The 22556-nt window shown below is 41.6% G+C and overlaps 1 protein-coding gene across 2 annotated transcripts in view; it reads left to right on the top strand.

Annotated features, from left to right (window-relative positions):
• Positions 1-13109, top strand: part of IGBP1 (immunoglobulin binding protein 1) — a 46998-nt gene extending 33889 nt beyond the window's left edge. Inside the window, exon 6 of one of the 2 annotated variants that reach the window (XM_070784428.1) lies at positions 12628-13109. In XM_070784428.1, the coding sequence (XP_070640529.1) occupies positions 12628-12770 (143 nt within the window). In that variant the 3' untranslated portion in view covers positions 12771-13109. Of the gene's footprint in view, positions 1-193; positions 1963-12627 lie in introns of those variants that run through there. The other variant, XM_070784429.1, reaches the window with a different exon arrangement.
• The last annotated feature ends 9447 nt before the right edge of the window (positions 13110-22556 follow it).

Genomic DNA, 22556 nt, shown 5'->3' with positions numbered 1-22556 from the left:
TTTTGTATCTTAATTTGGGCACTGATGATATGGATATATGTTCAGATGTGAAAACTGATTTAGCTATCCTGTGTTTGTGTATTTTTCTGCATGTATGTTGTTATACTTCAATAAAAACACAAAAGAAAAAATTCATAGACAATATTTATAACAAAACTAAGTGACAGTGTATCCCCATGAAATTCAAAAACAGGTAAGGGAAGATCATCATAACCACAAGATCAACTAGTAATGGGCATCTGTGTAAGCAGAAAGAGTTTGACCATCTGAAAGAGCTGAAAATGCGAGAATTCCAAAACAGCAAACAGTATTCACTAAAAAAGTGTGGCATTCTGACAGGTGCTGTTTCATTGCATTTGAGGTGGTTTTGATTCGCATTTCCCTCATGATTAGTGATGTTGAGCATCTTTTCATGTGCCTGTTGGTCATCTGTATGTCTTCTTTGGAAAATGTCTGTCTCAAATTGTATTGAGTTGTCTGAGTTCTTAATATATTTTGGATATTAACCCCTTATCAGACATATCATTTGCCAATATCTTCTCCCATTCAGTAGTTTTTGTTTTGCTGATGGTTCCCTTTGCTGTGCAAAAGCTTTTTAGTTTCATATGGTCCCATTTGTTTACTTTTGCTTTTGTTGTCCTTGCCTGAGGAGACTGATCAAAAAAGAAAATATTGCTAAGACTGACTTCAAAGAACATACCGCCTATGTTTTCTTCTAGATGTTTTATGGTTTCAGGTCTTATATTTAAGTCTTTAATTCATTTTGACTTTATTTTTGTAAATGATGTGAAAAAATGGTCTAGTTTTATTTTACATATAGCTACCTTGTTTTCCCAACACCACTTAGCCATAAAAAAGAATGAAATCTTGGAATCTGTGACAGTATGGATGGATCTGGAGGGTATTATGCTAAGTGAAATAAGTCAGAGAAAGATGAATACTGTATGTTTTCACTTATATGTGGAATCTAAAATATAAAAAAAAATGAGCCCCCCAAAACCCAGAAACAGACTCATAGATACAGAGAACAAACTAGTGGTTGCCAGAAGGGAGAAGAATGGGAGGAAGGGTGCAATAGGTGAAGGGGATTAAAAGATACAATTTACCAGTTATAAAAGAAATAAGTCACAAGGATGTAACTTATGGTACAAAGACTACAGTCAATAATATTATAATACCTTTGTATGATGCATAACCTGTACAAATATAGAATCACTGTGTTGTACATCTGAAACAAGTATTGTAAGTCACCTATACTTGAATTAAAAAATTTTAATGAAAAAAAAAATAAGTGTGGCAGTTCATTTTAAGAACAGTAATTGAAATGGGAGGGGTTTTACCTTCCAATAAAAACTGAATGAATACAAGGAATCTCTTGTCAGAAGGTCTGAAAGGGATGGAGCTGTCTAACCCTTAATGAACTCTTGAAAATGAGGCACCAGATCTCCCTACTCACACAGTCCCACACTGAGGAGAAATTGTTGAGAATAGAATTCAAATGAGCAGAACAGGGACAGTAAAGGAGGAGGAAAGAGAAGGTCCGAGAATGGGAGAGAGGACCACAACCAAGACTGTAATCAAGTAAGTCATTATATTCCTTTAACATACATTAAAAACAGAAAGGGTGCCTCTGTGAAGTTAGAAAAGCCACCCTGAACCATACTTCTTTCTGAAAGTTCAGGAAAGCTTAGTACACCTAAGAATGAGCAACAAATTGTGATGATGGTTGCACAACTCTGAATATACTAAAAACCACTGAATTGTATACTTTAAATGGGTGAATTTTATGGTATGTGAATAATATCTCAATAAAGCTGTAAGAAAAATGAATGGAAAATTACCAAGATCAAATGCCACACAAAATTATTATAAGGAGAAAAAAGAATCAAAAGCATTCCATGTTGCTTATCTGTTTTATGTAAGTAGTATGTATGTTAATCCCATACTCTTAATTTGTCCCTCCCTCTCCCCTTTGGTAACCATAAGTTTGTTTTCTATGTCTGTAAGTCAGTTTCTGTTCTGTATATAGATTCATTTGTATTATTTTTTAGATTCTACATGTAAGTTAGATAAAAGAATATAATCTGAAAATATATAGATATATGTACGTGAATCACTTTGCTGTACACCTGAAACTAACAATTTTGTAGATCAACTATATTTCAATTTTTTAAAAAGGGAAAAAAAGCATTCCAGAAAGACACACTCAAAGAACAATAAATCTAAAATATACTGTTTAAAAATTAGTTAGAAGACATTAATAAAATTAAAGAAGACATAGAAGAACCATAGATAGCAGGATTAGAAAAATTCAGAAATGTAGTGACAACTTGGGCCAATAAGAGGAAAGAATCATTTCAGAAATGAAGGATAAGGCAGCACACTCTCTGACATAAATCATAGCAATATTTTAAAAGCTCTGTCTCCTCAGGCAGAGGAAACAAAAGCAGAAATAAACAAATGAAACTGATTTAAATTTAAAGACTTCTGCACCACAAAGGAAACCAACAACAAAATGAAAAAATAGCCTACAGAATGGGAGAGAATATTTGTAAATGATATGCCCAATAAGGGGTTAATATCCAGACTACATAGACAGCTCATATAATCAATATGGAAAAAATAATTGAAGAATAGACAGAAGATGCAAGGAGCTCAAACTTGGTAATCTGTGACAACTTAGAGGGGTGGGAGGTGGGAGGGAGGTTCAAGAGGGAGGAGACATGTATACCTATGGCTGATTCATGTTGATGTATGACAGAAACCAACACAATATTATAAGTCAATTATCCTCCAATTAAATAAATTTTTAAAAAAGAAGTAAGGAACTATACAGAGGGAAGTCGGAAGGGGGAAAACAAATATTTATATTAACCCATACTTCCAGAATCTAGAAAAATGGTACTGATGAACCTATTTGCAGGACAGGAATAGAGACACAGATGTAGAGATCGGACTTGGGAAACAGCAGGGGAGAGACAGGGTGGGGCAAGTTGAGAGTGGCACTGACATATGTACACCACCGTGTGTAAAATAGACAGCTCCCTGCTGTGTAACATGGAGCTCAGCCTGGCACTGTGATGGCCTAGAGGGGTGGGCTGGCGTGGGAAGTGGGAGGGAAGTTCAAGAGGGAGCGGATATACATATACTTACGGCTGATTCACATATGGCAGAAATCAACACAACACTAAAGCAATTATCTGCCTGTTAAAAAAAATGGACAGAAGACCTGAGACATTTTTCCAAAGAAGATATACAGATAACAAACAGGTACATGAGAAGATGCTCAGCATTGCTAATCATCAGGGAAAGGCAAGTCAAAACCATAATGAAATACCCTCTCACACTTGTCAGAATGCCTATCATCAAAAAGTGTACAAATAACAAGTGTTGGTAAGGATGTGCAGAAGTGGGAACTCTAGTACACTGTTGCTGCCGCTGCTTAGTTGCTTCAGTCATGTCCGACTCTGTGAGACCCTATGGACTACAGCCTGCCAGGCTTCTCTGGCCATGGGATTCTCCAGGCAAGAATACTGGGGTGGGTTGCCCTGCCCTCCTCCAGGGGATCTTCCCAACCCAGGGATCAAACCCAGGTCTCCTGCACTACAGGCAGGTTCTTTACCGCTGAGCCATCAGGGAAGCCCAGTACACTGTTGGTAGGAGTATGAATCGGTGCAGCTATTATGGAAGGCAGTGTAGTGGTTCCTCAAAAATTAAAGTAGAACTACCATATGATCCAGCAATTCCACTCCTGGATTTTCTATTTCATTTTTTTAAACTGGAGGATAATTGCTTTACATTGTTCTGGTTTCTGCCATACAGCAGTATGAATCAGCCATAAGTATATATCTATGTCCCCTCCCTCTTGAACCTCCCTCCTACCCTACCTCCACCCCATCCCATCCCTCTAGGTTGTTACAGAGCACGGGTTGAGCTCCCTGGGTTGTACAGCAACTTCCCACTCAGTTCAGTTCAGTTTAGTCACTCAGTTGTGTCCGACTCTTTGCGACCCCATGAACTGCAGCACGCCAGGCCTCCCCGTCCATCACCAACTCCCGGAGTTTACTCAAACTCATGTCCATCGAGTCGGTGATGCCATCCAACCATCTCATCCTCTGTCGTCCCCTTCTCCTGCCCTCAATCTTTCCCAGCATCAGGGTCTTTTCCAATGAGTCAGCTCTTTGCATCAGGTGGCCAAACTATTGGAGTTTCAGCTTCAACATCAGTTCTTCAAATGAACACCCAGGACTGATTTCCTTTAGGATGGACAGGTTGGATCTCCTTGCAGTCCAAGGGATTCTCAAGAGTCTTCTCCAACACTGCAGTTCAAAAACATCAATTCTTTGGTGCTTAGCTTTCTCTATAGTCCAACTCTCACATCCATACACGACCACTGGAAAAACCATAGCTTTGACTAGACGGACCTTTGTTGGCAAAGTAATGTCTCTGCTTTTTAATATGCTGTCTAGGTTGGGCATAACTTTCCTTCCAAGGAGTAAGTGTCTTTTAATTTCATGGCTGCAATCACCATCTGCAGTGATTTTGGAGCCCAGAAAAATAAAGTCAGCCACTGTTTCCGCATCTGTTTACCATGAAGTGATGGGACCAGATGCCATGATCTTAGTTTTCTGAATGTTGAGCTTTAAGCCAACTTTTTCACTCTCCTCTTTGACTTTCATCAAGAGGCTCTTTAGTTCTTCTTTCCTTTCTGCCATAAAGGTGGTGTCATCTGCATATCTGAGGTTATTGATATTTCTCCTGGCAGTCTTGATTCCAGCTTGTGCTTCCTCCAGCCCAGTGTTTCTCATGATGTACTCTGCATAGAAGTTAAATAAGCAGGGTGACAATATACAGCCTTGACCTACTCCTTTTCCTATTTGGAACCAGTCTGTTGTTCCATGTCCAGTTCTAACTTGCTTCCTGACCTGCATACAGGTTTCTCAAGAGGCAGGTCAAGTGTTCTGGTATGCCCATCTCTTTCAGACTAGCTAGCTGTTTTACATATGTTTTTACATACGGTAATATATATGTTTCAGTGCTACTCTCAATTCGTCCCACCCTCTCCTTCCCCCACTGTGTCTACAAGTCAGTTCTCTATGTCTGCATCTCTATTCCTGCCTTGCAAATAGGTTCATCAGTACTGTTTCTCTAGATTCCATATATCTACATTAATATATGATAATTTGTTTCTCTCTTTCTGACTTCACTCTGTTTAACAGGCTCTCGGTTCATCCAGCTCATGAGAACTGACTCAGATTCATTCCTTTTTATGGCTACCACTCCTGGATTTTTAATCCATAGAAAATGAAAACATTAATTCAAAAAAATACTTGCACCCCAATGTTCATAGCAGCATTGTTTACATTGCCCAATATATGGAAGCAACCTAAAGTCTCAATAAGTGAATAGATAAGATGTGATAAATATATACAATGTATTATATCTTATATGCGATAAGATGTGATATATATATATATTCAATGCCATTAAAAAGAATGAAATATTGCCATTTGCAACAACATGGATGGCCCCTAGAGGGTAATATGCTTGGTGAAAAAAGTCAAGAAAGACAAATACTATATGATATCACTTATATATGGAATCTAAATATATATTTGCCGAGGTCCAGCCCCCGCTGATTCAGGGAGTTTGAAACGGGGACAGCGTCGGCGAGGATCAGGATACAATAGCTTCAATTAGATATTAATTAGAGATGTAAAGAGTAATAGAATGAGGATAGCTCAGTAGGAAAATTCAGTGGAGAAAAGAGGCTGAGTAGCTTGGTTTGCACGGGAAACCAATAAAACTTCAAGACAAGAAGTTTGCACCACTTACATAGGCCGCAGGCGTCCTTCCGCTCTCCCGAAGGAGAGGAGACACTGAGGCCTCCCTGGTCAGATCTTAGAAGCCCAGGCATAATTAGTAAGCATGGTGGGCTCCGCTCTCCAGATGGAGACTCAGCCAGAGTTTGAGAGAGAGAGAGAGAGACATGGGGAGACCAGTCTTTCGAGGAACTGATCCCAATTCTTTATTTTCCATGGTCTACTTTTATACATTGAGATGTTATGCAAAAGTCACGCAGAGTCAGCAGTCCTGACTTTTATCAAAGTCAGGTGCTTCATACAAATGTATACAGAGGTCTTAGGGGTGTTACATCATCTTCTGGCCAGGGGGCCTGCTGACAATTTATGACCCTATCCTTGTGACAGTGGTCAGTCAACCAGGACACTCATTTCTCCAGGGGTGATTATTCTTAAAAAAGACTCCACCTTCCAAAGGTACCAGATAAAGTTACATTCCTATAGGGTGAGGGTGTAGTGGGTTTTAATTAAGGAAAGAATTTACTTAGCCTAAGGTCTAACGTGATTAATATCAAAGGTTAATACTTATTTCTTCTATATATTCATTAATGTGTGTAAGGGCAGGGGATGTGGAGACTTAGCAACAAACATTGGCTCAACAGATGAAAAACCCTTCACCAATACAATTTCTAATCAGCCCACTATACTTACACTAATGGTTTTCTAACTTTTCTAAGGAACCTGTTTTTAGAAGGTTTAAAGCATCTCGTGCCTCTCCCGGTTGGGAGGCTGTGAGCAATCACATGTGGCCGGACAAGCCTGTCAGGCAGGCTAGAGAACCTTCAGAGGAGTTTGTAGGTTGAAACACTCCTATCACGCCCAGGAATTATTATTAACTGGAGCTCTAAGTTAACTCCTTCTCTGAAAGAGGTGGTGGGGGACAGCCCCCCGTAAAGTCAGAGGTGTAGGTGAGAGCACAAGTAGTAAAGTAGGCAGGCTCTGGTTATGGGGGTAGATGCTCCAGAATTTCCAGGGGGACTCCTGAGGCTCGATCCCGCCTTTGCATACGTCGAGCCTCCTTCCTCATGACCTTTGCCATGGCCTCACGCTGGCCCCCAACATATATTAATAAATATAATAATATAATAACATAAGTAATCTAATAATAAATATATCTATGAGAACTAGAGTCAGAAATACAGAGAACAAACAGGTAGTAACAAGTGAGGAGAGGAAAGGGAGGGAAGGGCAAGGTGGTAGGGGATTATGAGGTACAAGCTACTATGGATAAAACAAATAAACTATAGGAATATATAGAATTGCACAGGAAATACAGCCAATATTTTTAAACTATAAATAGAGTATAATCTATAAAATACTGAATTACTATTTCGTACTCCTGACACTGACTCATTTGAAAAGACCCTGATGCTGGGAAAGATTGAAGGCAGGAGGAGAAGGGGGATGACAGAGGATGAGATGGTTGGATGGCATCACCAACTCAGTGGACATGAGTTTGAGTAAACTCTGGGAGTTGGTGATGGACAGAGAGGCCCGGCATGCTGCAGTCCATGGGGTCACAAAGAGTCAGACACAATTGAGTGATTGAACTAAACTCCTGAAACTAATATAATATTGTAAATCACCTGTACTTCAATTTGAATAAGAAAAAAGAAACAAAACAAGTGAGTGAACACAACAGAAAATACCTTTCTAAAGTAAGAAACTTTTAAATCAAAAAGAAACAAAGATAAACAGAATTCTAGAAAAAGTGAAACATGAAAAGTTAGCAGAGACATATGGAATAAGATTATCTGAAAAGAAAACTAAAGCAAGGAAAATAAATAAATGCTCAAAAATAACATTGAGGAAACTTTCCTGGAACTAAAAAAAAAAGGTTTGATTTTAAAAAGCACAATATGTACCTGAGAATTTTGACCCAGAATGACTAACAACAAAATCCACATTCTAATAAAATTACTAGATTTTTCTTTCTAAAGAGAAATGTCTTGGATACTTCAGCAAAAACAGTAGGTAGTTTGTAAAGGAAGGAAAATTAGATCATCTTCAAACTTTTTGACACCAATACTTTGTACTAGAAGAAAATGGAGTAACATTTAAGATACTCGAGGGGAAAAAATGTAAGTCAAGGACATTATATCTGGTAAAAATGACTTTTAGGTATAAATGGCACAGGTATTTATCAACATGCTAGAACTCAGGAAATATTGGTTCCATAATCCCTTACTGAGAAATTTGCTGAAGAATGAACATAAGACAACCAAAATAAGAGACACTGATATCAGGACTGGTGGTTAACATTAGTTACATATAGAACTAAGACTAAATGAGATTTACAAGGGAGGGAGTAGAGTATTCATACCTATATGCCCTGTGCTCTGATAACATAGATATAGCATAACTTTCTTTCAATGAAGAAATGGGGAAAGCACATGCAAAAAAAAAAAAAATGAACTATTCTCAGCAGTTATATTGGTAGCAGTATTAGTTATTCCAAGACTGTGTACTGTGAGATAATATAACCGAGTAATTATGAGTAATTATTCAAATTCCATCATCCTCTGTCTTTGAGGGCTAAGACTTTTAGTGTGGAAGAATACAGATGTACTTCAAAAGAATTTAAGTTAGAAACAAAACAGCCCTGTAGTCTTGAATATGAACTCATGAGGAATTTTATTTAAAAGTAAACATACGCAGACACACTTTTGCTTTATCCACTGAAAAGACTTAGAAATAATGAACAGCCCAGAAGCAGTGAGCACACGTAGTAACTCAGTTTGTGTTCTTGAAATACCGTTCCCATTCAAAGAAACCAGGATGTATTCGAAAGAGAGCTAATTCCAGGCCCGGAAATAAAGAAGATTAACTTGGAACATCTTGTTATAGAAGATAGGAAAGAAGCTTTAAAAGACTACTACAGTCATATCAGAAAGTCTCAGAAACCAATTTGAAGGTGTTTCCACAGGCCAGACAGTTTGGCTTCAAAAAGGATAATTGCCAGTAGCAACGAGCACATCTAGTACCCAAACCTTGGTTTCTAATACCATTTTCCAATTAAAGGAACCAAGGGCTCTTTAGAGCAAACAAACTTTTGAGGTGTTAATGTGACAGAGCCTGCTGAAAGAACTGTCACTGGCCAAAACTAGAAGAATGTAAGCAGAAAAATAACAGTATCAGATTATAACAAAAGGTATAAAACAAGTATCCATGAGCGTATAGTGATAGAAATAAATGACTAAACTGTACAGAAAAATTCAAAATAATTTGTGTGTATACATCTGTCTAAGGACTTCCCTGGTGGCTTAGACAGTAAAGCGTCTGTCTACAATGAGGGAGATCCAGGTTCAATCCCTGGGTCAGGAAGATCCCCTGGAGAAGGGAATGGCAACCCACTCTAGTACTATTGCCTGGAAAATCCCGTGGACGGAGGAACCTGATAGACTACAGTCCGTGGGGTCGAAAAGAGTTGGACACGACTGAGCGACTTCACTTACTCACTCACTCACACCTGTCTACACCTGTCTCAAGGAGGTGAAGCATAACTCCTCACTTCATAAGTGGAGGCTGTGTTTAGTTACTTGCTTCCAAAGACTATAATGTAGAAGAAGGGAGGAGCAGTAACTTCACAGTTGGGAACCGTACAAACACTACCTTAAGTGATCCTAGCTAACATCAGCAGTAATAAGTCATGTAATAAGGTGTATAGCCTTGATTTGATGTGATGAGGAGGGAGCCTCACTGTGTTTTTCTCCTCCAAGTCATAACCCTAGTCTAATTTGAGAAAAATATCAGGCAATGCCAGGTTGAGGAACATTCTGCAAAATACCTGAGTATACCTCAAAACTGTGCAAATCATCAAAAACTAGGAAAGGGAGAAATTGTCACAGCCAAGAGCAGACTAAGGACACAGGGGACTAAATGTAATATGGAATACTTGATGCAATCCTGGAACCAAGAGAAAAAAAAAAAAAACAGGACATTAGGTGAAACCTAAGGAAATTTGAATAAAGTGTGAGCTTTAGTTGTTAATTCGGAGAAAGCAATGGCACCCCACTCCAGTACTCTTCCCTGGAAAAATCCCATGGATGGAGGAGCCTGGTGGGCTGCAGTCCATGGGGTCGCGAAGAGTCAGACATGACTGAGCGACTTCCCTTTCACTTTTCACTTTGATGCATTGGAGAAGGAAATGGCAACCCACTCCAGTGTTCTTGCCTGGAGAATCCCAGGGACGGGGGAGCCTGGTGGGCTGCCGTCTCTGGGGTTGCACAGAGTCGGACACGACTGAAGTGACTTAGCAGCAGCAGCAGCAGCATAGTTAGTACCTGTGCGGCTTCCCTGGTGGCTCAGAATTGTTAAGAATCTGCCTGCAATGTAGGAGACACAGGTTTGATCCCTGGGTCAGTTAGATCTCCTGGAGAAGGAAATGGCAACCCACTCCAGTGTTCTTGCCTGGAGAATCCCAGGGACGGGGGAGCCTGGTGGGCTGCTGTCTATGGGGCCGCACAGAGTCGGACACGACTGAAGCGACTTAGCAGCAGCAGCAGTTAGTTGTTAATTATGTATGTATCAGTATTGGTTCATTAGTTATAACACACAAACCATAGTACTGTACGATGTTTACAATAAAGGGAACTGGGGTACAGATGTATAAGAACTCTGTATTATCACAATTTTTCTGTAAAACTATTCTAAAATTTAAAAGTTGGAACATCTTTTAGAAGTCATTGCAATTCATTGAAACCCACCAAATATGAGTCCCACCAAATCCATGAGTCCATAACTGTATTTAAAAAGAAAAATTGTTCAATTTCAAAGGATGGTAAGGAGCTAATTTATTGCCTTGAGAAATGGTAAATTAGAGCGAAAGAATCAGGCATTTATCTTGTCCTTTTTTCTGGGTGACTAGTAGTAGATGAGGGGAAGCCTCTCTTTATAAAAGCATTCTACTTAATAAAAAAGAAATGTTAAAGTTAAGAGTATCACCTTTTTGAAACCCCAGGAAAATTAATGAATCTAGACATTGAGCATCAACAGCTGCTAACATCACAACATGCGAGACACAATACTGTGTGCCAACACCACCTATTTTCATGTGGGAGGGATCAACCCTGAGTCACATCAAGCTCTGTAACCACTTGCCAATCTGCAAAAATACAGAAGAACATGTTGGACTCCATCACTACTATGTAGTCAGCAAAATCCAGATTTTTCCAGAAACTACAGGTCAAATGCTCCAGCCTCTTCGATAGATAACTTGTAAAGAAAGAAAGGGATTGAAGAAGAAACCTGTAAATTAAAAATATATCAAAATATTTTTAAATGGGTAAAACTAACCTCAGAAACATAATGCTAAGTGAAAGAAGTCAGACACAAAAGACCACATGTTACTTGATTCCATTTATGTGAAATCTTCAGAATAGGCAAATCTATAGAGATAGAAGGTAGATTAATGATTTCCAGGGAAGGAAGTAATGGGAATTAACTGCAGATGAGTACAAGGAATCTTTTAGGGGTGATAGAACATTTTTTTGAGACAGCAATTTTTAATATTTTTTTGGCTGTGTTGGGTCTTAACTGAAGCATGTGAGATCTAGTTCTTCGACTAGGGACCGAACCTGGGCTCCCTGCATTGGGAGCATGGAGTCTTAGCTACTGGGCCACCAGGAAAGTCCGGGGTGCTAGAAATTTTAAAAATTGGATTGTAGTGATGGTTGCACAACTCTGTACTAAAGATCTTTGAGTGAAAAATCAGTGTAGAAATGGACAACTCTGGTGTCTAGGGATGCATGCTTGGATAATAAACTTGAAGAAGTTATTACTATAAAAGGCAATATAGCGGTTACCTTTGGAGGGTGAGGATATGATTTGGATGCTCATAGAGAAACCTTGTGGATGGGTACAGAAAATCTTATTTCTTGACCCAAGAGGAGGCTATAAAGGTATAGCCTCCTTCTGAAAGTTTTAAGTTATATATATTTTTGTGTGATTTCCAATATCTTTTATTTTACAATAAAAGGGTTAAATAGAACACAAGACTCTTAAGCTATTAAGACAGATCAGGTTCCCTACATATTTCATTCTTTATCATAGTGATGAGAGTATTTCTCGTGGGCAAATTCAAAGTAGCTAGGAAATGTTCCCCTTAGCTCACAGCAGAAAGAAAAAGTCAGTGCAAAAGAGAAATGGAGCATTTAGTTTCATTTCTTTTGCGTGTACACTGCATGACAAGTGCCATTTGGACCTCACACCCTGTTCCAAACATGTGCAAAATAACATACATTCTTTTCTGGTGGGTTCAACTGCCCTGTGATAGCCAGTTTTACACGTAAAATTGTAGAACTGTAATAAAGGAAGGAGGAGGAGCAGTCACCTATAGTCAAATCACAAATCATAAAATCAAATATTTTTTACTTTAATGTTTTGTCATGCAAGTGGGATAACCACTATGCTACGGAAATACTTCAGTGTTTTTGGTTTGCTGGGGTTTTGTTGGTCAGTTGGCATTTCTGTTTTATGTTGTGAGGGCTTAGCCATTTTAGCAAGAATTCTTTCCCAAAATAGAATTCATTTTGAGGGGCAACTTTTATGTGTTTGCCTTCTTATGAAAACAGCTCAGACAATTTTGTCTTACATGTCACTTGTTAAGTAATATTAAGTACTGTCCCCAATTCTGCTTGTCCCAGGGTAGACAGCTAGCTATATTTTCCTTGTCTTCATGTTATGTGGTCGTGTTCAGAGTGGAGCTGGGGCCCATGATGGTCCCTCCTTTCCTCACCCCTGCTTTCTCATTTTTATGATTGGGCAGAGTTTAAAAGAACAGCTCAGCAACAAGAAGATCAGGAGCACGAGGAGGAAGAGGATGATCAGGCAGTCCGCAGAGCTCGGGAGTGGGATGACTGGAAGGACACCCATCCTAGAGGCTACGGCAACCGGCAGAACATGGGTTAGCCTTCCCACAACAAGACAGGACAACAGGGGCTTACATCTTCCCCGCCAAGGACAACTGTGCTGTCTCCCCCTCCCTGGTCTTCTGCTTCAGCTCTGTACAACGAAGGCAGAGATGCTTAGTCTTGCTTAGTGTTCAATAAAATGTCAAGCAATGAAGTGTGTATTTGTACCCTAAATGATAAGCCAGAAATCTTGTTTTGGCATTAATCATTCTCATCATGGTATATTTTAATTTTCTTAAGTGGAAAGAAAAGAGGACAGAGAAATGGCTCTGTATAATCAATCAATGTCTGTATGAATTATCTTGAAAAAATAAAAATAAAGGTCCCTTCTATCACATGCGCCTGTGCAGAAATAATGGTATCAGCTGCTTTTTTGGGAGACTAGGGGGAAGGGGGTCAGCTATGGGTCCCTGGCCTTATGGCAAGATCCTGGTCATCTCTCTTTGATGTTGCCAGTGAGTTACCCAGCGTCAGAGCTGCCCAGGCTAGCTGGAGCTTGCTTTCTCCTTCTTACCCTGGTACTGTGAACCAGCCCAACACTTGCTTTACCAAAATGAGCACAAAAGCCAGGACTTTTCCTGTCATATGACCCTGTTTTCAGGAATTATAGCTATAAAGGAACTGACCATAATAATCCTATCTACCCAGTCTTCCTTGCCTCAGCCATGAGAAATGAGGAAACCGATAAAGCACTATGAGAGCCATCCTTGTGTGTGCATCTGAGACTGGGGCCTTTATTCTCCAATTATCTGAAACCCTTAGGGTAAAGAATAGTTGAGGCTATAGCCTAACTCTTAAGCGGGCTGCTGGAAGATCATTTTGGCCCTCTTTGCCTGTTCTGTGCATACCTGGCATGGTCCCAAGCAGTCAGTGTGCTGTGGTGGTCATTTTGCTGGTAATAAGGTACCTGCAGTCATGCCAATAACTGGGAGTGGACAAGGGGGGATGGCACAGATGACAAGGAAAAGTACCTGCTTTCTGCAGTAAAGCTCCTCAGCTCCCGAGCATGTCCTCAGCTCCCTCAGCTCCTGAGTTGATACCCTAGAACAGCAACCATGTGTTGAAACAAATGATCTGTATAGAAAACATACTTCTGTTCTATGTGGCTTTGGTACACTTAGATTTTCTGTTAAGAAGATGACTCAGCCTTCCTATTCTAGCTCCTGCACTCTAGCTTAGAAGAGGGGTTTGAAAAGGAGACTTAGTTCCCTTTCCTTTGCAGGGTGTTATGTGGAGTGCTGTCAGGCGATGAGTAGGAGGTTGTGTTTAGTGAGATGACAGAAAACTACCAATAATACATTTGTAAATTGCTTAATAAACGGTTCGTGTCACCCTCACAACATAAGCTCCTGAAACTGGTGGAGCACAGATTAACTTCTCCAAGGATTTGAGAAGCAAACATTCATTTTTTTAGTTCTCTTCCAATTATTGCCAGGCTGCCTCTAGCAATGGCCTATTTCCTGCCCTCCAAACTCCACCCTGAGCTCATTCCCCAAATGGGCCAGGTTAGGGTTTTCCCCTTGGTCCGAGTCTATTTAAAGATGGTCTTTTCAGAAGATCAGCTTGATTAAGCCCCCTCACATTCTGATATCTAAGAGGCAAACTAGACAAGGTGGATTTGAATCCTGGCTTTAAAAGTTGAAAGCTGTGTGACCTTGGGCAATATAATCTCTGAACTGCTCCTCTGTTTTCTTTACATTTGCAGGTGAGCTGTTTCATGGGATTGTTTGTAAGAGTTCAATGTATAACAGACTAAAGTGTTTTCATCTGAGCCCAGTGACTACAGTCTGTCCACTAGGAAGGGAAAGGAAATGGACAGATAAATATGGGAAACTCTGTTCTGTGCCAGGTACTGGAGCCAGCACTTACACATGCTATTAACACTCACAATGACCCTGCAAAATAGGTGGCATTGTCCCCATTTTACAGGTGAGAAGACAAGCCCAGAGAAGCTGAATGATCTCTTCAAGTTCACCTGAGTAAGAAGCTCTGCTTCTGTCATTTTCCATGTGCTTCCCAATTGCTTGTGCTTTTAAAGGGCTTAAAAAGGGAGCAGCTTTAAAAATCCAAGCCCAAACCACCACTTACACGTTATTGGAGCTCTAGAAATTCCTTTTTAGCTGACTCACCAAACAAAAGGTTATGCCAGCCTGCCTCCCCCCTGCCATTTCCCCCTCAGATGGAGGCGGTGAGCAAACCCATCTTCCTCCATTTTCCTCCCCAGTCCTCTGCTCCTGCCAACCGGGCTGCCAAAAACAAACAAACAAAAAAGAACCACCTTCTCATCATAAGGCATTTCAGGATCCTAGAGTGAGTTGGGTTTGGTGCACTCCGTGAAGCCAGGACTCAAAGCATTCCACAGATATTAATAATAGTTTGCACTATGTTTATTTCATGTACGCTGCTTATTTCATTCTCACAGTCTGGCGGGCAGGAGATGATGCCTTCATTTTACAGGGAAGGAAACCGGCTTGGGGAAATGCAGTGAGTGACTTAGTTCAGTAACACGGCTAAATAAATACATGGACTGTGCAAACATCAGTGCAGCCCAAGTATTTGCCCTCTGTAGCTCTCACATGGAGGACAATTATTTAGAAAAGGTGAAAACTGAGCACTATTTCTTTTAATGCCATTATGTGGTGATTTGTCCTTTCCACTCATTCTTTTCAACACCCCTGTAAGAAAGACAGGGCAGGGGACTGAGTGAGCAGATTTCAAGCTCAAGAAATTGGAGTTAAGTGTTCTGAGTTAGAGTCTATCCTCTGGGCTCCGCTGCTCCCTAGCCAGGTGACCCAGGCCACCCAGGTCAGCAGGGTCACTGCTGTCATTTAAAACAACATGTAAAGGATAGAGCTTTTGAAACTTAATCCACCTCTCTGTGTCATCTGAAAGCCAAAATCCTCCCCTGCTTACTGTGGGCCTCCAGTTTGCTCATCAGCACAATAGACACACTGCCACCTGGTTCTGTCGGACAGCCAAGACAGCACTGTGACCGCTGCCTCCTTGCGAAACAGCTCCTTCCAACACCTGCACGTTGTTTCCTCACATTACTTTTCACCCATTCATCCAAGGTAAAGTTTAATCTCGGCTCAGTTCCCTCACACTCCATAGAAAGGAGATGTGGGTTTTGTCAGATGCTAAGAGTATCTGGCCTACTTACCTCACAGGCCAGAATGAGGAGTTAATGAAATCAAATATGGAAAAGCACTTTGAACAATTATAAAACATGGCACAATTATTTCTAAATTTGGAAACCAGAGGAGGGAATGTATTTTTTTTATTCAATGTTTCACAGCTATAACCCCTATGCCCCCATTGCTTTGGGGTTCCCCAGGTGGCTCAGTGGTAAAGAAGTAAAGTGAAGTGAAGTGAAAGTCAGTCGTGTCCGACTCTTTGCAACCCAATGGACTATAAGTCCATGGGGTTCTTCAGGCCAGAACTCTGGAGTGGGTAGCCTTTCCCTTCTCCGGGGGATCTTCCCAACCCAAGGATAGAACCCAGGTCTCCCACATTGCAGGCAGATTCTTTACCAGCTGAGCCACAAGGGAAGCCTGTCAATTCAGGAGCCACAGGAGATGCAGTTTCAATCCCTGGGTTGGGAAGATCCCCTGGAGGAGGAAATGGGAACTCACTCCAGTATTCTTGCCTGGAAAATCCCATGGACAGAGGAGCCTTGTGGGCTGTGGTCCATGGGGCCACAAAGAGTTGGACATGACTGAGCGATAGAGCACACATATATCACCACCAGCAAAAAGGTTTGTGACATGCTTTTCTTTGTATACTGGAGATGACCAGCATAGGAAAGAATTGTTACATGCAGTGGAAATTGAGAACTGGTTTTTACTTGTCTGCCCACCAGGTCACCCTTGACAAATGTTTGTGAAAGGATGGTAAACAAAGTCTTAATTTCAGTTTCTTGTTCCAACTGGCAATAAATCCCTCCAAGAGAGTACAACATGGCAATGATTTAGGCTAGCCTATTCCTGTGTGGGAGCACGAATAAAAAGAATAGCTGCCATGTATTGAGTACCTACTGTATACAAGGAATTAATACAACAAAAGCCCATGGTAGATCATATTATTGCCTCAATTTGTAAATGAGGAACTTGAAGCTCAGAGACAGGATTTCTCAAAGATCGCTTGGTCCTCAGAGTTGAGCTGGGCCTGGATTCCAGGTGGGCCTGACTCCACAGGCCACATCCTTCCAGTCCACCATGCTCCCTAGGAAGTACGAAGCAGGGGGGACATATGAAGGTGGGTGAGACACCCTGCTCTAGGGATAACCACTCCCCTCCTCTCTCTAAATTTTGAGCAACAATTCCATCAGTTTTGCCTGCCAGGCCCTTCAAGGGCACATCTGAGACCTACATACCAAGGGAACATCCCTGACTCATAAATCTCCCCTTCCTGGGGCCCCACATCCCTCAGCCTGTAGAATATTCCTGCTCCCAAGGCCAGGCCCACCTGCTCTCCCCTCCCAGCCCCTAACTGATGTTGGTACAAGTAAATCTTTCCACCCTTTCACCTAGGGGTTCCTACATATTTTCTGAGCCAGTCAAAGCCCCCCCTTCTTGATCTACCAGGCCCTCCTGGACAACTTAGACCAGTCCCAGGCCATGAGCATGTGACTTTTCAGCCAGGGGCCAGGAGGGCGGATTTCTGCCTGAATTCTGAGGCCCTTCCACACTCAGCGACAGATAGCACGTCTGCTATCCTGCTGCCCTTGTCCTGGGCTCAGACATTGAGAGATTGGCAGAAAGGCTCGTCACCAGCTTTATGGAACCTGTATTTTCCTTTGCCTGTCTACCTTCTGCCTAGGTGAGCTCACCCCGCCTCCACCCTCTGTGACTGACCACATGTGTGCTGATGGCCCTGATCTTTCTGCTGAGCTCCCTGACCTATATCCTAGTGCCTCTTGATGATCAAAAATGCAAATTCAACAGCCTGGTGATGAACTCATTCCACTCCTCAGTCCCCACCCTTCTGGCTCCATTAGAGCTTCTTAGGGCCCCTTTGCCTATTTAGTTCTCTTTCTGAGAAGCTCGGCACTGTGTCTGGCCTTCTCCCCTTGACAAAGCCGGCATTCAGTGTCTGCAGAATGAATTGCTGAATGAATGAATCCCATCATGAATCATGCTTCTTTGTCAGGCAGATTCACCATAATGCAGCCTCTTTCTTTTCATATTCAAACAACTTTCCATAAAAGAAAACCTAGTATCCCTTCACCTTAAAGCAGCAATCATTTCTCTCTCAGACCTCCTTTCATCCTATCACTGAAGGGACCACATTTTCACAAAGTATAATCAGTGGAGAGGTCTGCTTTATACTTGACTTTGAAATTTTAGTGTATCATATACTATAGAGTCTGCCTTATAATAATTTTAATGACTGCTGATTAGTCTATAAGACTGCTATATAATAGCTTACTTAGCCAGGCCCAGATTTTGAACATTTGGATTGTTTCCAGGTTTCTCCCGCTATTTCCTTTATTCATTTAACAAAGCAAATTACCTTATTTGCTTGGATTCACACAAAATATCCCTGGAGGAGGAGGGATGTGGGGTTGTTAGAGGCCAGGAGTGGGAAGGAGACTTTTCAGTGAATTTCCCTATAGGCCCTTTTAAATTTTGAATCATGTGAATATGCTGATAATCCAAGATATATATGCCCAAAACTTACTGTACATGGAGCATCCCACTAGAAGCTTGATATAGCACTGGAATCTACACTAACTTCCTAATATGTGTTCTCCCAAAAAATATGTATAATGTACCTTGGGAATCCAGAGGAAAGAACAGAGTGGAGAATTTCAGACAATGACATTTTCACTGAACCTTGAAGCATGGGTAAGAGTTAGTCAGGCTGATAAATAGAGCACCAAGGCCCAGAATAGCAAAGGGCACTTCCTGGATGGGAAAAAGAGACTGTATCCGGTGTGTTGTGAAAGTTATGGGAAATGAGTCTTTCAAGGAGGGCAGAAACCAGTGTAGAAAGAGCTTTGGAGGCCAGGCTCTGGGGTTCGAACTTGATTTCAGAGGCCATGGGAGCCTTTGGAGGGTTGGAAACAGGGCAGAGGGTAAGAGCTGTGTTTGATAGCAATCCTCTGGCAGCAAAGGACCAAAGGAAAGGAGAGCAGAAGGGAGCAGCCTGCTGAAGTCCAGGAGACAGTGACCAAGGGCTGATCTAGGAGACCAGCTGTCCCAGTGAGCCTTTGTTTTAGCACTGAAAGTCCTGTGTCCTGGGCAACCCCTCAGTCTCTGGCAAATAGACATGTTAGGTCATTCTAGCCTGAATCAAGGCACTAGATACTGCATTCTCCACAGCCTGCCTGCTCTGAGAAGTGATCTCATGACTTCCAAGAGATTTTGAAATACCAATCTCTGGCCCCCTCGGTCCCCTTCTCCAGCCACTGCTCTTGGGTTCATTTACTTTCAGTAGGTTCTTTCTGGGCTTCCCAGGTGGCTCAGATGGTAAAGGATCTACCCACAGTGCAGGAGACCCAGGTTTGATTCCTGGGTCAGGAAGAGCCCTGGAGAAGGGAATGGCAACCCACTCCAGTATTCTTGCCTGGAGAATACTATGAACAGAGGAGCCTGGTGGGCTATAGTCCATGGGGTCAGGAGGAGTTGGACACAACTGAGCGACTAACACACATAGAGGTTCTTTCTAGAGCTGCTGATCTCCAGACATAAAGTGATTTATAAGGAAAACATCCCCACTCACCGAAGTCCAGTCTTCTCTCCTTCTGTTCCCCTCCACAAACCTGAGGCTCCCACCAAATGAAAGTAGTCCCTGTGCCAAAGCAAACCTGCAGACTCTGGGTCTCCCAGGCCACCTCAAGACAGATCGTGCTCCCTGCTTCTCTGCTTGTCAGAGCCCGTTGCAAATGCACCTCCCTGTAGCTGAACACCAGTACCATGAAGCAGCTCCTGGGTGTCACACTGCCTGAGAACTTTTCAAACATTACCACTAGTCCTCACAGCAAATAAATATGATTAGTCCCTTTTTCCAGAGGAGGAAAACCGAGACTCAGAGAGGGGAAATGTCTTGTCCAGGGTCACACAGCTACTAGCTTTCCTCTCTGTCTTCTTCATAATTCTCTGATGGCCCTAATCCTTGTACTGATGATGTGTGCATTTCTCTCACACTCTGCCAGCCCCATGACCCACCAGACACACAACTGTCAACCTAGAACAATGCCATGCTTATAGGAGAACCCCAATAAAAAGTTGGTGAAAGAAGGGACTATGTATCAATATGTCCCTTGTGTAGTACCTAACACAATCCCTGGTATTAGATAGAATCTCCTATTTAGCAAAGGAAAAGCAAGAGAATTCCAGAAAAACATCTATTTCAGCTTCATTGACTACACTAAATGAAGTTTGACTGTGTGGATCACAAAAACATGTGGAAAACTCTTCAAGAGATGGGAATACCATATCACCTTACCTGTCTCCTAAGAAACCTGTATGCAGGTCATGAAGCAACAGTTAGAACTGGATGTGGAACAACAAATTGGCTTAAAATTGGGAAAGGAATATGTTAATGCTATATATTATCACCTTGCTTATTTAACTTATATGAAAGTACATCATGTGAAACGCTGGGCTGGATGAATCACAAACTGAAATCAAGAGAAATATCAACAACCTCAGATATGCAGATGATACCACTCTAGTGGCAGAAAGCAAAGAGGAACTAAAGAGCCTCTTTTTTTTGTAATAAGAATTTTATGAAGTCTTTATGAAATCAAAATACTCATCACCAAATATTTCTGTAAAATTTTCATCATGAAAAGCAATAACCAAAGTAAATACATATTACAATGCAGAAATAATTGCAAGGATACTGAGAATAGAAGAATCAAAAAATTATAAATACTATACTGAAAGATATGTGCAAAGCTATCACATCCATAAAATAAAAATCAGAAGGTATAGAAAATGCAGAACCAAAATTTTAAAATAATAATAGAAATATAAAAATCATTAAATGTTTTGGAAGCTGACATAAAGAGCTCTTGATGAGGGTAAAAGAGGAGAATAAAAAAGCTGGCTTAAAGTTCAACATCAAAAAACTAAGATCATGGCATCCAGTCCCATCACTTCATAGCAAATAGATGGGGAAACAATGGAGACAGTGACAGACTTTATTTTTGTGGGCTCCGAAATCACTGCAGATGGTGACTGCCCCCACGAAATTAAAAGATGCTCTTCAGAAGGAAAGCTATGACAGACCTAGACATCGTACATAAAAGCAGAGACATCACATGGCCAACATAGGTCCATATAGTCAAAGCTATGGTTTTTCCAGTAGTCATGTACAGATGTGAGAGTTGGACCATAAAGCCTGAGCACTGAAGAATTGATGCTTTCAAACTGTGGTGCTAGAGAAGACTCTGGAGAGTCCTTTGGACTGCAAAGAGATCAAGCCAGTCAATCCTAAAGGAAATCAGTCCTGAATATTCATTGGAAGGACTGATGCTGAAGCTAAAGCTCCAATACTTTGGCCACCTGATGCAAAGAGCTGACTGACTGGAAAAGACCCTGATACTGGGAAAGATTGAGGGCAGGAGAAGGAGACGACTAAGGATGAGATGGTCGGATGGTATCACCGACTCAATGGACATGAGTTTGAGCAAACTCCAGGAGATGGTGAAGGACAGGGAAGCTTGGCATACTGCAGTCCATGGGGTCGCAAAGAGTCAGACTGACTGAGTGACCAAACAACAATTCTGATATTGCTGAAATTGCAGTACCGTACCAAATAAGGGCATGACTGAAGGGGAACAATCAGAAGAGATACTGTTATGGCAAAACCTCAGCTGTCCAAAGCTTTCTAGAAATGAATCATTCTGAAGGCTGAGGGTGAACCTTCAGAAATCAGGAAGAAGAATCCTAGAGGTGTTGCTTTTGTCTCAGAGATTCCCTGGCTTCCACTCCCCACCTTCTGAGCTACCTGGTCCCCTTGATTTTCTTTTTCTTCCAGTCTGCTTTGTTTTTCTGTTGTTCCTACAAAGCTTCTTAGCTTCTGGTTTGGCAAGCTAACTGCAGTCTTTGCTGGACTACTCCTCCCCATGCCCTTTTTGCCCTTTCTCCTCACCGCAACAATCCCACCACCATCGCCTCCACAGAGCCTTCCCTGCCCTCCTCAGGCTGGTGGATGCTTCCCTTACCTGCATCCACACACCCCACAGCACCCCATATGGGTGTCTGTGATTACGCCCACCTCACATGCTGGACTGTGTGTTTCTTGATGGTTAGAATCATATCAGCCCTAAATGTTTAGGAATGAAATTTATAGGCCATTTTGTGCTTCTCAGCTGCCTCTCCTTTGCTTACTCCAGGACAGCTAAGGTTTTGCTTGTTGGTTGGTTGGATTGTCATTGGGAAATCGTGAGTGCTTGTTGTTCAGGATTTGTCACTCACCTACTTCTCTTCTTCCTGCTTTTATTGCATTCACTGGTGTTTATGTTGCACTTATCCATTTGGCTCAGGAAGGTTCCAGCTCAGACATTATGCTCTTTGTTTTGTTGGGGGAAGTGTTGGCCAATCAAGGTCATGGCCCAGCCCTGCCAGTCCATCTTGCCTAGGAAACCGGGAGACCAGACCTCATTATTTGTTCCACGAGTGTTTACTTGAATGACTACACGGTACCAGGCCCTAAGCCAGACATTAGAGAGACAGAGATGGAAATCGTGTGTCCTTGCCCTGCCTCTAGCACCTCATGTGAGCCTTTTCTATGTCTCTTTCATTTGCCCATCTGAAAGTAAAGCAGAGTAGAG

Source organism: Bos indicus, chromosome X (assembly GCF_029378745.1).
Source record: "Bos indicus isolate NIAB-ARS_2022 breed Sahiwal x Tharparkar chromosome X, NIAB-ARS_B.indTharparkar_mat_pri_1.0, whole genome shotgun sequence".
Classification (NCBI taxonomy): Eukaryota; Metazoa; Chordata; class Mammalia; order Artiodactyla; family Bovidae; genus Bos; species Bos indicus.
The sequence above is the reverse complement of the archived record's forward strand: the minus strand, read 5'-3'. Positions and strand labels throughout refer to the sequence as shown.